This window comes from Calidris pugnax, unplaced genomic scaffold (assembly GCF_001431845.1).
Source record: "Calidris pugnax isolate Ruff unplaced genomic scaffold, ASM143184v1 scaffold22, whole genome shotgun sequence".
Taxonomy (NCBI): Eukaryota; Metazoa; Chordata; class Aves; order Charadriiformes; family Scolopacidae; genus Calidris; species Calidris pugnax.
Genome location: NW_015090763.1, coordinates 152,818 through 170,287, shown reverse-complemented (window position 1 = coordinate 170,287; position 17,470 = coordinate 152,818). Strand labels below are relative to the sequence as shown.

The window sequence follows — 17,470 nt, the reverse complement described above, 5'->3', positions numbered from 1 at the left end:
CCTGCTCCTATGGTCTTTAAACAAGCTGGAGGCAAAAACCTGGCAGCAGCTGGACCCATCACAGCAAGTTTCTGATGACTTGGGGGCATCAGAGCAAAGACAAAGATTTCTTCCAGCTCAGCTGTGCCTCAAGGACACAGACTGTTGGGGGGGAGGAGAGGAGGTAAAGGGGGGAGAGTGCGTGTGTGTGTTGAGAGGGAACAATCTTGGTATTGATCAAGGTAATTTTAAACCAGAATTGGGTACAAGACATTGACAGGTACAGAATAAGCAGCTATCTAGTGACTGTCAACAAGGTCAAATCTTTCCCAGGACAGGAGAGAGTACCTTTGTACTTCAAGCAAAAGAGAAAGTATCAACATGAAGAAAGAGCCCAAGCACAACCGGTGCAGCAGGAATCAACATGATGCATAAAGAATATGAAGTACTCCCCAACACACCTGGAAGTACCTGAAACACTCTGCCCACCCCTCCTGTACAGACCCAGGACTCAAACACACCGACATTGCCCACAACACCAACACTTTCACACAAGCAAATAAGGCCATATTCTTCCCATGTAGTCACCTGCTCTTACAAGCCCCAAATTTCTAGTACATGATTTACCTGAGTAAGGACAGAAGGTCCCATCTGTATTGTACAGTCACACAAATTCCCCAAGGAAACAGCAGATATATCCATCCATCCAGCTGTATGAACACTCCGGCACACAGTGGCACACAGGCACTCCAGCAGAAACTGTCACCCTTGCAGAGCAGAGAGCACAGGGGCCACCTCCAGCTGGCAGTAAGTTCAGTGATGGGGAGCACTGAGCTCAGTGCTCATTGCATCTCGCCTACAAGGTGCCCATCACCAGCAGCTCTAGCCCAGCTCACAGACCCTCTTTTCCAGCAGGTGGGAAAGCCCTGCAGAGAAGTGGGCACTCCACATTTCATAAGGGATTCAGAAGTACTATTCAAGTTAAGTTCCTTTATTATGTCCACTATGTCGCTTGCTGAGCAGTTAGCCAGTGTGCTGTGCTGCTGCTCCAGCTCTGGGGACACCGTGGCCTCCCTGAGCAAGGAAGTCCCACTCTATATTGCCAACAGCCAGAGCACGCTCCTCCCCACCTCTCCCTCCCACCGAATCCCACAGGGTTCAGGAGGTGCAGGTACCTCAGGAGGGTCTCCAGGTCTTGGGAGGCCAGCTGCCTGTGGGGCCGCTCTCCATGGGGCCAGTGTTTGACTCATTGAAAGGAGACAGGAAGAAAAACAGAGAGCCCAAGGAGCACACACACATGCTCTTGGCAGCAAGGCAGAGTGGGGAGCCAACTTTCCACCCCCGCCTGGCCCGCTCTTTCCTTCCCCTCCCATTCCCCATCACACTCCTTCAGGCCCCTCCTGAGCATCAGCAGCCATATAGACCCCTGCTAACATGTAATGCTGGGCCCTTTAAGACATGAAGTTTCAGTTCCTTTCTTCAGAGGCAGAGGGAAAACAAGCCAGCATTGCGGAAAGACTGGTATTTCACTAATGGGGTCCAGATGTCTTAATTCCACACTCCAGGTCCTGGCTTGCAAGGCAGGGGAGGGAGAAGCTGTGCTCCCAACTCCCCCCAGCCCCAGAGGAGCTAGCCCAGTCTGCACCCTGACCCCACCGCACACCTTCTCACCCCTCTCCTTCCCCCATCATCACCCACAGCTCTGCCACCAGCACTTCTATCCACAAAGACGGACTCAGCTCCTGCCTCGTTCCCTCTGGACAGCATCCAGAGCACAGGGGAACTGGGACAAGAGAGCCCACAGAAGTGCAGGGTGGGGCAGACAAAGCCTCCCCCTTCCTCCCAGAGCTTCACTGAAGAAGGATCATGGTGTACCGCCTTTAAAAACCACATGACAACATTTCAGGAGCTGTAGAGGACGCAAATTCTCCTGAACTGGTGGAGACGGAGAACTCTGGGACAGACATGCAAAGGTAGTTGTCTGACAGAGGACCATGCACTGCAGACAGCTCTTCGGGATGGAGCCAGCTCCATGCAGGACTAAGGTTTGGGATGGGAATCGTGGTGCTCAAGGCTCTCCAGCTGCCCCTCAAATGCATCACCTTTTAGCCTGACTCAACTAAGGAGCCCAGGTGGAAGTTACTGCCTCTTGTCCTTATAACAGCCAGAGATCAAGGAGCTGAACTTGGGAAGGAAGCAAATAAAACCATGCTTCCCTTTTCCCCCTGCTCCCACTCAGTGGAAGACAAAGGCTCCTTTCTCAGAGGCAGCTCAGACCTCATCAGCGCTGGTTCTCCCATGTTTAAGGGACCAAAGCTGGCAGGGAGCTGTTTTCATTAGGCAGCTCTACCTCTTGCTATGCAGAAGGGAAATGGTACAGACCTGCAGTTGCTATTGACCTCCCCCAAGGCTGCCCTCTCTGAGGAGGGAAGGGAGGTCCAAACCCCATCCCAGGCAACTGGAATCTATCAACAGTTTACACATCCCCACTGCAGCCCTCCCTCCCACTCCCCAGGGAAGAACAGGGAATTCTGATCCTCTCTGTAGTACAGATGCAGCAGCTGGCTTTGATTAAACTACTTGATGTTTATAACCACTCGACCTGCATACCCAGCCTAGAGGAAAGTGAAGCCTCCCCCAGCAACTCTGAACACAAAAGGTCAGCAGTCGTATAGCAGAGCCACACCGATTTAGCAAAAGATATTTCAATGCCTGGTTCTTTAATTAGGAATTTGCTGCCTGCTCATCCATAGCAGCACAGCAGCAGTCTCCATGCAGAAAGTGACATTTAGAGGCTGATTCATCACTGTATTTGTCATCATTTCCACCTGCCGAGAATGAAACAGGCCCACTGATATGCACTAGACAAGAAGCCAGGCCTTGCTGTGGCTACCGTGTGCCTCGGACCAGCTGAGGGACACAAACTACAGCAAAAGGCAGAGCAGTTTCTTTATTTGCCATCAGGAACCTCGATCAACTCGGAATGCGTGACTGTATCACGCCAGGCATTTTTCATCCCCCAGCACATTGAGTGGGTCTAACCCTGTCAATTACGTCTTTACCAAAACCATCCAGCTACTCTTTCTCTTTTCAAAGTAATCAGAAAAAACAATTATCTACCTTTGTCTTGCACAGGAAGCAGCACACTGCTGACAACGATCATTTCAGCTGGGACAATTCTGTCTGCTTATATCATTTCCCACTGAAGCAGAAAACTACCACAGCACAACACCAGAATTACTAATATTCAATATTTTCAAGGAACTCTACAGAGTGGGTCCATGTTCCTATCAGTGATATTCCACACATCACCGTACTTTTGATCAGCAGTACATCATTCACAACCAAGCAATTTTACAAATTATGTGTTAACTGGCACATTCAATATAGAAATAAGCAAAAAGAGACATTCCTGCTTTGCAGGTTTAACAACTGAATCCTGGATATTTTAAGTAATTTACTCCGTGTCATAAGGAGCCAGTAGCTGAGCTGCAGCTTCAGGTCCACAGCTCTTGTTGTTACACTCAGAAAGGAGAGAGCTTTTTTCTTGTGACCAGGACAGATGCATGTAAACCTCTGCCATACTCCTTCAGGAAACTCATCATGGCTGCCCCACAAATACCAACAAGTCCAAATCTTGGAAATAACCCATCACACCCTTGATCACAGCTGCCACAGGAAAACAAATAAAGGTCAATTTGATTCCAAGTCTCTGTCAACTTTCTGCTGAGCCAGGGCTTGAGACACAGATGTTACTCCTTGTGCATCAAAAAAGCCACACTCACATCAACTCAGAAACACTCAGCAGCGCTGAGACCACACAGAACCTGGCCCAAGGATAGTTTCAGCTTCTGACACAAGCTACAGACAAGTACTCAGAAGATACATCCCAAAACTCAAGTGACAGAGTTGAGCTACTCACCTCATCATCCTTGTACCAGGAGAGGTTCTCCGCTGTCAGGACAAACCAATACTCCTTGGAGCCACCCTTCATGATCCCAATGTTATTGATGGTGAGCCAGCCCTTCCGGATGACCTAAGGGGGTGGAAGCAGCAAGCATTAACAAGGGCCCTAGAAGCCTGTCCCTTAGGCAACAGAGGAAAGATCAGAGGGTATCCACACAGAGTAGTATGGAAAGACAAGGAACACCGTGCTCTCTGCTGCTGCCAGAAGAGCCCCCCAACTCAACTGGCCAGGTCTGGCAAGTTCTTTGCCTCGAAGGAGCCAGGAATAGCATAAAAAGGACGCAGGAAGGAACCTGGCAGTGCTGTGCATTATACCCTCTGCCAAGAGGAAAGAGATGCAGGAAGAACTGCATCAAGCCTTGGACACTGGTACAACCTACAAGCACCAGATCACAGCAACACACCCAGAAAAGGCCATGCCTAGAGAAAACCAGGACACCAGCACACCCTCCGGCAGACTGCACGTGCGGAACTCTTCACCCAACTCAGGGGTGGGGGGAACCACTTCAAGAAGAAGAGACGGGCAAAGAACCCAAAAAGAATTGAGTTTAGTAAAAAGGAGACACTAGGTTACAACAGAACAAAATGGTGCATCTGGAGTTAGTACTTCAGCATACCCAGGTACTTGAGCAGTCATATTAATTTAGGGCAAAATAACTTCCTTTAAGATTAGTCTGTAAAGAAGCCAGGCTATTACTGTCTAGGGAACTCCAATTCACCAAGTGCTGGTTTAGAGCCTCACACATGCATCAATCACATGGAAGTAACATGTCAGCTTAAATGCATTAGCTTATGTATGTATTACTGCAATGTTAACACCCAAAGACATCTGCATGCATTATGTGTGTACCTTGTTGTCTGGATGTGCTTGCTGAAAACAACCTGGCATTGAAAAACCCTTGTGACTGCACTGCATACGAGCAAGTTGCACTGTGTGAGCAGCCTACCACAGAGGTACACAATCCTCTTTATTGTCAATTTATCCTACAAAGGTAAATGTAGGAGCACAGGATCTTCATCTCATGCCTACTGTTAAGCTCGAGAGAGCCCTATTCTCTCTCTGGGCAGGAGGGGGCAGCGAAACAGAACCACACATCCTTGGATTACTGCTTTTTATCTCCACCCACTCACAAGATGTACCAGCAGTTCTGAATTTTTCCTCAACATGCTACCTTTCCACCTAATTTCTGCTTCACCTGAGTCCAGTGCCAGCTTCCCCCTTCTCCCCATTCAGCAGCAGAGGGAATAATTTGTCTATGAACTGTTCTTGCCTTCCCAGATGCAACATTAATGTTCATTAGCACACCCTGCTGAGTGGCCTTCTACTCACCAGGATCTCATCCTGCAAAGGGGAACCATAGCAACAGCAGCAGAGCAGAGAGCAGGAGAGGAGCAAAGAGAGGAGAGATTGTTACTAGGAAAGCTGGAGCAGGAGAAGAGAGGCTCAAACATAAAATAAAATAAATTGGAAGCCGATACCAAATCTTTTAAACCCAGGTGTTAACAAAAGCAACCCCCATCCCAAAATAAAGTCTGCTAATGGGAAAGCCAAAGCGCTTTACAGGTAGATCCAGGGTTTGCCCTTTGCGCTTTTTTGACACTCAGCTCTTCTGTAAGGTGTACTGCAGAGGATGGGGTTCCCTACAGCTGCTCCAAGATCCCATGAAATGGATGGTTGTCCAGCCCAACCTGCTGACCTACCTGCCAGCCAACAGTATGGAAACAGTCTGCGTGTTGATGTGCAGGGAAAGGTGGTCAAACATGTTATAGAGGATGGGTGTCAGGAGTGAATTTCTTAAAAAAGACTAACCAAAACCATTTGCTTCCATTCCCTATGACACTGCTTGTAAGGCTTTGTTTCCACAAGGTCTTCTAAGCTTACATAGCCTTGCAAATCTAGGATAAAGTGTCATTAGCCCCTTTTTAATTGTATGTGTGCTTCTGACAGTTCCTGAAGGGCTAAGAGAACTCCCCTCCACTGCTGTCTTCTCCCACAGGTGTGTTCTCATACATACCCAGTGCAACCATGGCCATAATCACCCTTTGTCTCCCTGTACAGAGGTTTAAGTATTTCCAGTGAAGTTCTCCAGAAGAGAGTCCATGAACCCTCTTTAAATCCCCTTCCAGAAAGTAGATACCACTGATGGGAAAGACAACTAGAAAAGACAATCCTGTGCTGTAACAGTTCAGACCCAGTGTTCTGTACCCCTCGGCTCAGCAGAAGAGTTAGCACAGCCTGTGAAGGGGCTGATTTACACATTAATAGAATCATAGAATGGTAGAGTTGGAAGGGCCCCTAAAGATCATTGGTTCCAACCCCCCTGCCATAGGCAGGGTTACCTCCCACTAGATTGGTACCAGAAAAGCAAGACCAGATCTCGATTATCGAGCATCCATTTCCCTCTACAACACTTTCCCTCCATTGCTCCTACATGTTGAGTTCTTCCTGGCTGCAGTTAGCCTAAACACTATTCTCCAGGTATAAACAGTTTAATGAGTAAAAAAAACCACAACTTTGAGCACTGCTGCATCCAACCCAGCACTTGTCCACCTGGTAGCTTCCAGGTAGCAAACATGTCCTTCTTGCAGCAGTGAAGGAGATGAAACTTTGCCTACCTGGTTGCCAGCTGCCTTCTTCTTGCTCATCTGGCTGCTCCTCTGCTGAGCGCTGCAAATAACAGCAGAGACATTCAAAACCCCTCAAGTTCTTCTTGATCATCTGAATCCTGCTCCCATCAGATAGCCACTGGCTTCCAAGCCTTGATAACCCAATATATTTCCATCTGCTCTCTCAGCCTGGTCTACTCATCTTCTCACTCCCACCTGAACCACTCTTGGGTCAGTAACTCTTTACAGCTTCTGCTGTTTCCCCTCCCAACACAACCCTAATACTCTAACTCCCCCTTCTACACATCCCTATTCTCCTCCCCAGCTTTGCAATACAGAGGCCACCGAAAACCAAGCAATACTGAGAGCTGAACCATACTTTGGGACCACAGCATCTGCACCAGGGCCTCTGCAACCCATTTATTGGAGCATCTATAGGACAGAGCCACAGGAAACACATGCAGAGAAGAGGAGGCAATAGGATGCAGGTGCTTACTTGGCAAAGCCAATGAAATCCTCATGGTTTGTGTTCATGTAAGCCAGCTCAATGTCTATTAGAAGCATGACCTGCCAAAGAGAAGCACAGACAGAGGAAAACAGACATTAGTGACTGACGCTGCTAATAGTCAGGGGCAGACAGAGCCCTGTACATTTTTCATCTGATCAGCCCTCTGTGGCCAGACACCCTTTGGCTCAGGTCACTCTAGCCTAGACTGTCCCTTCAAAGGTGTCCCCCACTCCACCCAACCTCCCCTCTTACACACACTCCTGATCCCTTACCTGATCTTTGGTCCTGCCTTCTCTCTCACGAATGTGAGTAGTAACAATCCTCTCCATCTCCTCACGCAGATGGGGGTATTGGCTGAGCTGCAAGAGAGAGAAAGCACGTGCACATGGGAAAGGGAGGCATAAGGGGGGAGCAGCCCCCCACATGTATGCATGCATGCACACATACACCCCGCAATCAGATATTTTCAAGGGAAGTTCTAGAAAGTTGGACTTGCAGAGAGATTTTTTTCCAAGTTCCTGGAGGTCTGTTGGGGGCAAGGTTCATTCTCTCTTGCTTTGGGCTTCAGAGAAAAGTCCTTTTCACTCTTGCAGCAACCTTTCTGCCTCACCAGAGACCTGCTCCGCACCCATCACATTCTTCCTGGCATGAGGCTCTTGACAAACCCCAGATGTAAATACGTTGCTTATTCCTTGTTGGGTTTTTCCCCATTAAAGTGAACAGTTTCTCTAGATGTTCAGCATGTCACTGTAGTAGGCTAAGCAGATGAATGGCCTGTTGCTACAACCTGCTAAATCCTATGGGAAGTCTCCCTGGAAAGTGAAGTGGATTTCAATCTCCATTTGCTGAAGCATTAAGTGTAAACATCTGCCCCTCTCCATCAACATCTGCTAGCAAAGGCAGAGGATCTGACCAACTCAAGAGGACATCTCTTCAAGAAACACTGCGTTCTGGGCATCCAGTTGCTCCTACCCACTCATCACCCCCTGTGCTAGGGCAGGATGACATAGTTAAGGTCTGTTACTCACATCGCACCTACACCACACTTTTTGCCATGTTATTGAGAAGGGAATCCTCTCCTGCCCAGACAGAAGTAGGACTTCACTAGCTGTGGTTCAAAAGAAGACTATCTCCAGAGATTATACATGAGAAACCCTTCCAAAAGAGCACCCTTAAAGCCCTTGGGGTTTCACACAGCACCTACCTACTTGCCTAGATTGATAAACCTCTAGTGATTTCAGTAGCAGTAGCTGTACATTCCTCAGGTCAGGCCCAGCACAGTCAAATGAAATTAATCCTCCAGACCCAGCATTCAGCCCTTTCTTCCCCACTTCACCTATCCCCTCTGAAATAATTTCCATAATTTCCTTTTCTTTTTATAATATTACCCTCGATTTGACTAGAATGTCAAACAGCATTTCCTAATATGAGCCTTTTATATTCCCTCAAGGTGGTGTACAAAAAGAAATCTCATTTGCCTACTATATGCACTGCATTTGTTTTGTTCCTCCAATTTACATGAGAGCTCCTTCCTAAACTGGTTAGCCCTTTTGTTCTGTATACATAAGGAATTATAACATACTAGAAGGAAATGGCTGAAAGTGTTCAGCATCACTAGCAGAAGCCAGATTCTATACTAACCAGTAAAAATATTCCTAACATCTGACTACAAATAGCCTCAAATCCTTTCAGCACCCTTGCTGTCAAGAGAGTTGCAGTAGCCGGAATCTGAAATTGAGGACTAGCTTTGACACTATATTTTCAAACGTGTGCTTTGTTTTGAATGCCAATGACCCTACACAGGCAAGGGAAAAAAAACAACCCACAAGTGGAATTTGTGTTCTCCCCACCACCTTGTCTTGAAAGTACAAACTGGGTGTTCTCCATGATTTTTATGGTTCAGGCAGCTGGTTGCTTCAGAGACACACAGGCAACGCTTCCTGTTTCCTTTGGGGGGTTGGCAAAGGATAGATGGGCAAGTTATGTCAAAACAGAAAAACAGGAAGTTGGAAAACCTCTAAGCAAGTCTCAGCTTCTTTGCTTCAAATTAAAAAAAACAGTCAAACAAAAAACCACAGAAGTCTCCCCCCTATCATCCCACTCCCAACCAGTACAAATGCACACAAAGTGCAAAATAAGTTGTGATTGATTCAGAACCCAGGTCATCCAGCAACATTCATGTGCAAAAATAAATTGACAGCATCAGTCCCCATGCAGGAGCTTCCAACCCCAAGCATGCACAGGAGAAGCAGGAGTGGGCAAGGAAAAAGGACACAGACAAGCCACAGAGTGTCACACCACCAGGGAACGTGCAATTGGGCATAGAGGGGCAAGGAGTTATCACCAGCTGTACAAACAGCACCCAGAAATGCCATGACTCTGAAAGACAGGAGAGCAGGCGACCCTTCAAGGGGATATAGTCTGTCAGCCTGGGATCGTGTCCCAGCTCAAGCGGGTTTTCGATCCTGTTTTAGCTGCATTTGCCTGTTTAATCAAAATACAAGTTTACAGCCCTCTGAAAACCAATTTGTCCCAATGTTCCTTAGTTCCCCTCTTTGCAGATTCCAGGAGTCCTTGCCAGCACACCAGAGATCAACTTTTAGCTGAAGGGTTGCTGACTTGCAAGACCTTCCTGCACTTGTGAGATGCTGCAGTGCAGTCTGGCACAGAAGGTTCCTGCTTTTGGAAAAACACTGGCTAGAACACTGTCCTCCTCAGTGTAAGGGCTTGCATGCGTACACCAGCTTTATGTTGATTTTGGAGCTACTCTCCATTAACCAACTGGTAGAAACTCAGAATCAGGCCAGTCAGAACAGCTCTTAATGGCTACCCTCTCTTCAGCCCTCAACTTTGTCTAATAGTCAAGAGACAGTCAACTGCAAATCTCTTCATACAGGAAAGCTGTACTTCTGTAGCACACAACAAACAGATGGGTCTGTCTCCTGTGTTCTTTATTAATAGTCTCATATTATTCCATCTATGCAGCTTTATCAACTGCACGTACAAAGATTTCTTCACCATCTGGGGTGAAACGAAATAATTGTGGCAGCACACAAACAGTAACACACAATATTTCAGGACAGCAACAAACCAAGGCTACAGGACTGTTAAGCTAATTCAAGAGGTGTTAGCCCAAACGGACTTCCTTTCAAAAAGCCTTGCAGGACTTCTGGTGAGTTTAAAGGTTTGTTTTTGTCATCAAAAATGCAGCATCAGTCCATGACACAGCAGGCTGGGTATTACCTTACAATTAGCATCAGTCCTAAAGTAGCCTTTTCCAGATGCTTCCCCTAATAGCACATGCTCTTGTCCACGTCAAGCAGTTAGGGCTATAACATGCAAGATAAATATCACAACAGAACTAATGCCCCTGTGCTGTTACTACCTTACACCATCAGAACCCATTCTCAGGCTGGCTGCTATCCTAAAGTGGTCTATGGCAGTTACCTTGTTACCTTCTACTCTTTCAGAGGGAGATACAGGCAGGATTAACCTTCTCATTACATGTCTATATTTGACTTTCAGCACTACTACAGCCTTCCTTTCATTTTCCGGTACTATTGCTACATATTTTAATTCAGGCAGTTATTTTCCATCCCTAACATCTGCCTCCCTGGCCTCTCCAGGTTTTATTACAGCCATTAGTCTCCTACAAAGTCACTGCTACTATCACCTTCCTTACAGGATATACCTTGGAACACCTTACGTCACACCTTGGAACATCCCCACAGGGTCCTCCACCATATCACTGATTAAAATCCACTGAGCAAGTGGGTGTCCAGCCAATCTAATGGCATGGTCCAACAGAGAAACTGGTTTTTGTGATCTTTCTCCCTCCCCACCCAGAGCAAACACCTCCAGCCAGATACAGTTAATAGTGTTAAGAATCAATCCCATCAACACAAAATAATAAAAAAACCCCACCAAACCACCAAGAGGAGAAACAGGCTGGAAAGGGGTTACTGTGCCTCACCACATCAGCCCCCACAATCTGGCAACAGCAGGACTCTGAAAGAAATAGATTGGGCAGAGCTTGGGGCATGAGAAGGATGTCTCCTTAACAGAGGCAGAGGTGAGCTCTGTGTTCCTAAGTACAACCAGACTTTATCAGCTCAGCTCTTGCCTTCACCCTGAACTCACGGCAACTCTTACCTTCCATCAATCCCATCAACACAAAATAATAAAAAACCCCCACCAAACCACCAAGAAGAGAAACAGGCTGGAAAGGAATTTCTGTGCCTCACCACATCAGCCCCCACAATCTGGCAACAGCAGGACTCTGAAAGAAATAGATTGGGCAGAGCTTGGGGCATGAGAAGGATGTCTCCTTAACAGAGGCAGAGGTGAGCTCTGTGTTCCTAAGTACAACCAGACTTTATCAGCTCAGCTCTTGCCTTCACCCTGAACTCACGGCAACTCTTACCTTCCCTTCCTTCCCAGTTAAGGGCACATGTTGGTGAGTCTGGCTATAACTTTCTAAGAAGAGAACTGTTATTTTCAAGTTCTAAAATAACCCGCGAAACAGCCCTTTCCAACTCAGGTTCCAGAACATATTTCTGTTGTGCCACAGACATGTTTCTGGCCCCTCACTGCTAAGATTAACACCAATTGCCACAACTGTGGCTTTTTTTTTTTTAAAGGAGGAATGTGGTGCCCCCTCCTGGAAGAAACCAGCCTGGGAAAGAAACCCACTCCTGCCCCAGCCTCTAAGAAGTATTTGACACCCTCCACGTCACTCAGGACAGTTTCCCTCTCCCCCTGCTGCTGCTCTCTGCTCGCCTAAAGCTTCACCTCCTGTGGGTCACAGCACACAAGGAACAGCATCCACACTACCTCCCACTGAGCACAGCCCATGGAGTGAGAGATCAGCAGGAGAATGATGCAGAGGGTGTAATGCCTGGAAAAACTTTTCCCTAAGCCTTTTGGGACAGCAATGTTCTGTTTACTCCAAATACCTCTTGCAGAACATCTTGAGCCTCAAACTTTCAACTGACTGTTGTTTTGTATGTGCTACTGCTCAACATCGTTCTGCAGTCAAGATGAAACCTGCAGACCACTAACGCTGTGGGGATGCAAGATCTTTTTCTAGGGCATCTGGATTTTAAGGGGGTCCCTGAAAAAAACAAGTAAGAAGTTCCAAATGTGCAAGCAGTGGCACAGCAAGCAGGGCTTGCAAAGAGTTTGATCCACACTGAGGTGGATGACACTGAGCCAGGCAGAAAAAAAGGGTGTGATAAAGTAATCTGCTGGATCCCAGCTCACTTCTCAGCTAAAGAGCCCATCAGCTGATGCTCACTTCTCCCAGCCTGCTTTTAAACTGCCCTTATGCCTGCAGGTTGCTGCTCTCCTTTAGATGAATCTTTATATCCATTTTCTCTCACTAGGTTTGCTGGAGTTCCTGGGCTGCGTGTGGAGAAACAGCATGGAAGTGTGTGGGAATGGGATGGGCGTTGACCTTTCTTTGCATTTTTTGTTTCTTTACCTTTTCGCTACACTTTCTGATGGTGGATGTGAGCTCACTCACTACCATATCCACACACTTCAGACTCGGCTCCTTCAACTTCTGCACCTGCTTTTTCACTATGGCTTCAAAAGCGAGGTCAGGCGTGAAGAGACCCGTTCTGCATGGCAGGGGCAGGGTGGGAGGAAGCAACGAGGAAGAAGAAAGCAAAGCAGAGAAAGAGGAGGAAGGAGGAGGAAAGAGAAGGAAGGAAAAGGGAAAAGAGAGAAAACACAAGGCAAAATGAGAAGTGAGATTTTGGTTCATTCCATTAGTTTACTGAACCAGGTGAGCATTGCTATGGGGCCTGTGCACTGCCAAGTATCAGGAGAGTCTACAGGCAAATGGAAGTGGCAAAGGGGAATGAGGTAGGAGCAGCTGGGCCAGTGAAATGGTGAGCTGTCAAGAGCAAGATGAACGGATGGAAACCCCCAGGGATCAAGTGATCTCTTTCTGAAGGAAAGCTTATTTAGATTTTAGAATCAAGTTGCTTGCCACAGTGAGCCACCGCCTCTCTTCCTACCTCACCATATCTCATTTCCTTTTGTATCAGGCATTCCCCTTTCCTTCCCACCACGGTTGTCTCCCCTTTGTATTTCCTAATTCCAGCTGCAGGAAGCCTGAACAGGAGCCAAGCTAAGACTTGCAAAGGTCTGTCACTTCCATCTTGTTTTGGCAGAACCGAACTGAATTGATGTTTCTGTTTCAGGGATTCAGAACAAACTACTCCACTTTCAGAGTATATTTCATCTCACTCACCTTCACTGCAACATTAACTTCCTTGGTAAGAACAGATGTACCCAGCATTTAGGAAAATGCAAACATGCTACAGGGCATCCATAGCTATGCAAAGCATCTGTTCTATCCCAGATAACCTGTCGCATCAGTCCCGTCGAGATTTATAAGAAAGTATTAGTTTCCACTGACACCAAGCATTCTCCACTATGAAAGAGCAGAAAGTCCACAGAAATTGAGGTTACTAAAATATGGCCAAGGTTGATCCAATTCAGGACTACTGCACACAAAGTAGTTTTTTAGCATATCTTTAACACTTTAGAGCTTCTATGAGGATGCTCTTTGTTACAGAACCAGAATTACTCGTCTTATTATTGGGCATTACTGCTTCACAAGTGCTTTCATGGGGACAATATGCCCTTGACATGGGAAGGACATACTGCCTTTCTAAAAGTACAGCCAATAGTCAAACCTGGGGTACCTACAGCTAACAACCAATCCAGGACTAACTATAAATAACTACCACCTCATGGAAACCAGATATTTCCTCCTTCACCTCATCTTTCACATCTCTGTGGATAACACCTGCAAGACCCCAAGCAACACTGCTATTAAACACTCCAACACATTTCAGGACCTACAGTCGGTCTGCCTTTTAAGCAGCAAAGAGTTGGAACACGTTTCAGGATTCAGCTTCACCCAGGAGTCTCTCTCAAGGTGCCAACAATGCCCCTTTTGAGCGAAGCAAGAGCATTTCCAGAGCTAAGTTCACATCCTCTGACTCCACAGCAGTTTCCTACTACTCCAGTTGCCCTGCTAGGCTCAATATACACTGTTTCCCCCATCAGACTTGGGGGGCCCTGCACAAAAAAAAAATATTAAAAAAAATATCTCTTCCAGTACCTGAGTATCACCTGAATGACAATATTTTGTTTCCTCTAATACAAAATTGTAACCATGGCTACTAGAGCACACACACAGCAACTAGCACTGAAGTCAACCATCAAATTCTTAGCAGTAGGATTTTAGCTAAAATGAAATGCTTTAATCCTGAATCTGTGACATTTGCCCCCATCTCTGTAGCTCTTCTCCTCTTATTTCCTACCCTGCTGTACCCACCACCTGATCACCTGAGGAACCTGCCACTGTCAGAACAGATGGTCTATTCTGAAATTGTCAGTAAAAGAGGAAACAAAAAGAAACAATGAAGAACGAAGTGGGAAATGGAGGGAAGGATGCAAAGAGAATTAATGAATGGGAGATTTTGAATAGCACTGACGGATGAAGAACAAACCAAGGGAAGCTTCAGAGGGCATGAAAAAGGAGGGCCCTTCTGATCCAGTTAGCAGGCGACTCTGGATACTTGGCAGCCCTAGGGCCTGTGCTTACCTGTCGCCAGGCTCTAATGGCAATTTTCTGGGTGCTCCCCACAGTCACACACCCCAAGAGAGGACAGCAGGACAGAAAAAGGAAGCTCCTCCAGCACTCTAGAAACCTGAGCAATCTCTCACCGCATCCACTTTGCTTTCCCAGTCTGCCCTGGGAGGCAAAGCATATGCCTGCAAGCCTGAGCCCTTCTATAGAGGCTCTTGGCCCTAAGGACTAGGCATTTCTGCAAGTGATGGCAAATATCACCACCTGGGCACCTTTCACCACTCTTGCAGAGAGATGGTGTCAGACTCTCCAGACACCTCCTGCTATGCCCATTTACCTGCACCTGAATAGCCTGTGGTGATTCCAGTCTCCAGTGCCCATACCACCATCCTAACTGAGGAGCTTTTTCACCAGTACCTAACCCTGCCTGAAGCAGCAAGCCATGGCTGAGAGGAATGGCACAATCCTGACCCCAGAAACAAGGGCAGAATCAAGGCAGGTTCCCTCCCTCAGCCCCAACAAATACCAGTATGGATCCCAAAGGGCAAAATCTGAAGTCCCCTTCCCTCTCTGAGAGAGCAGGAGGACCCCAGAGGTTGGTGGACCTTTCTAACTTGCTTCTTCTCAGCCATGTGCTGCTCTTCCAGAACAGGATATGGACCAAGCCAACCAGAAACCAAGCCAAACACCACAGGAACGTTTCCCTTCAATACAGCCCACAGCTATAACTGCTGCAGCCTCTGAAGTTCAGCCCATAGACCACCCCCAGCAGCACCCAGAGGCTAGTTTGGGATTAACCCTCTCACTTCCATAAGAATAGAGCAGACAAAATTTAAATCCCAGTTTCTGGCTTGGAAAAATTTGAAGTCAAATATGGCCACATATGAAATACCCTTGCGTTTAGGAATTGGGAGTCATGCTACAGACAGAGGGGTGGCAGGGACATCTCCAGGTTTAGGAATTGGGAGTCATGCTACAGACAGAGGGGTGGCAGGGACATCATCACCCCTCAGCTCTCTAAAACGTTCAGGGAGCAGGGCCATGGCCCACATCCCATAGTGCTTCCCTTCCTGTTTGGCTTGTTGGCTGGATCGCCCCAGGCTGCTACCGCTCAGGTCTAGTCATGCTGAGGAGGTGGTTAGAAACACCGAGTGTGGCTGCAGGCAAGTCCCTGCCCAGGTCACAATGCTGTGCCGCAGCCAGCGAGCGGGTGGAAGGTGCCAGCTCCATGCTGCCTCTGGTTACCTTCTTGGTGCACTGTCTAACGGTATTGATTAACTCCGATATGACCATGTCCACGCATTTCAGGCAAGGTTCTTTAATCTTCTTCACCTGCTTTTTCACAATGGTCTCAAAGGCCATGTCGGGTGTGAAGAGACCGGTTCTAAACACCCAGGGTGGGGACAAGACAAGGCAGGAGGGGGAGAAGGGGCAAGGAGAATGTCACAGCGTTACACACACATCTTGGAGCAGGCACCGCCATCACTGAAACCCAGCACATGGGGCTGGGAAGTATCATGTCCCCCAGATATGCCCTGAGTGGAGTCCATGGAAAGTGGGGGACACTTGGCCTCCCAGGAAGGAGGTGCTGAGGGAAAAGTGGATCCCAACTGGACAACCATGAGCAGGCCACCATTTCACCTCAGCCACCAGGCCTAAGGGTGGCAGGGGCTGACCCCTCTGCAGCAAATTTGACCTCAGAGTTGTGCAGCAGATGGGAGGCCTTTTCTGAAGGATTTTCTTAACAATTAGGACACTAACATGTTTGATACCCGTTATCAAGCTCAGCTAGTGACTGAGCAAAAGAAAGGAATGAAAATAAAACCAGGTCAATATTTGTTCATGTCCCAGCCTGGTGGAAGGGCTTTTCTGATGGGCACCAGGCCCTGCACACCTTCCCAGGAGCAGCACAACTCGGGGTCTCAGGGCCATGCTTTCTGACAGCTAACCTCTGCCAAGGGGAACACGAGTGTTTGCTAACTATGTCCTGAGGCCATTGGGATCCTGGTGATGGGCACCCTGATGCTCCCTCAGATCTTAAGGAGAGGAGCAGCTCAGTATCAACAACTGTTTTGAGCAACTGTTGGGTAGTATGGAGGCAGAAAGTAAAAACCAACATTTTAGTTTTAACTAAATGAAGTAGTAGTACAGGGCTTGCATCCCTCTTTCTATCCTTTCTTATGTCAAGACATAAGGAGAGAGAAAATGTCTAGTCACTGAGGCAGTTTTACCTTTTAGGCTTCAGCAACTCTCACATGGGAAGAGGAAGCAAACAAATCTGGATGATTCTCCCTACTCCCAAGCCACTGGGGTGGTCCAAGGAAGTTATCACTCCCCTTTGGCTAACCTACCGTACCTCTGAAGTCTTCAACTCCATTCGGAAGGTCTAGAGGTATTTACAAGGCTGTGCAGCCAATGGTCTGCCTAGTGCATGATACGTGCCTGATACCATGGATGTTCTTGATGGCATAGCTAATCTCCCGCCGCAGCTCCTTCTCATCAAACTCCATCTGCAACCAAGAGAGAATTTCATTAGAAACTGTCTGACACTTACTTGCGCAACCCCAGGATACACAACAGCGTGCAGTACAGAGAGGTCCCATGCCAGCACCATCATGTGACAGATGAGATATCAGGCCAAACGTTGGATACAGAGTCCAGCTATAAAGCTTCTATTGCCAACGCAGACATCCTGGACCAGTATGAATAGCTAAGGAATTACATTTACAGATGCCAAGCTCCAGCAGCTCCCAAGGAGCTTCTTTGAGATAGGACTGAAGCACTAGATTGCTTTCTACAAC

General features: G+C 47.4%; 1 protein-coding gene across 19 annotated transcripts in view; it reads right to left on the bottom strand.

Annotated features, from left to right (window-relative positions):
• Positions 1-17,470, bottom strand: part of DNM1 (dynamin 1) — a 70,742-nt gene that overhangs the window by 20,692 nt on the left and 32,580 nt on the right. For 14 of the 19 annotated variants that reach the window (XR_001412743.1, XR_001412737.1, XR_001412778.1 and 11 more), the window contains exons 9-15: positions 17,112-17,179; positions 15,915-16,053; positions 7,333-7,419; positions 7,049-7,119; positions 6,562-6,613; positions 5,276-5,287; positions 3,902-4,015 (exon numbers count right to left, since the gene is read on the bottom strand). Coding sequence is in view for 12 of the 19 variants with exons in the window: in XM_014947337.1 (XP_014802823.1) it covers positions 3,902-4,015; positions 5,276-5,287; positions 6,562-6,613; positions 7,049-7,119; positions 7,333-7,419; positions 15,915-16,053; positions 17,112-17,179 (543 nt within the window). In the remaining 7 variants the exon portion in view is untranslated. Of the gene's footprint in view, positions 1-3,901; positions 4,016-5,275; positions 5,288-6,561; positions 6,614-7,048; positions 7,120-7,332; positions 7,420-12,542; positions 12,682-15,914; positions 16,054-17,111; positions 17,180-17,470 lie in introns of all 19 variants that reach the window. The other 5 variants (XM_014947423.1, XM_014947674.1, XM_014948152.1 and 2 more) reach the window with 3 other exon arrangements.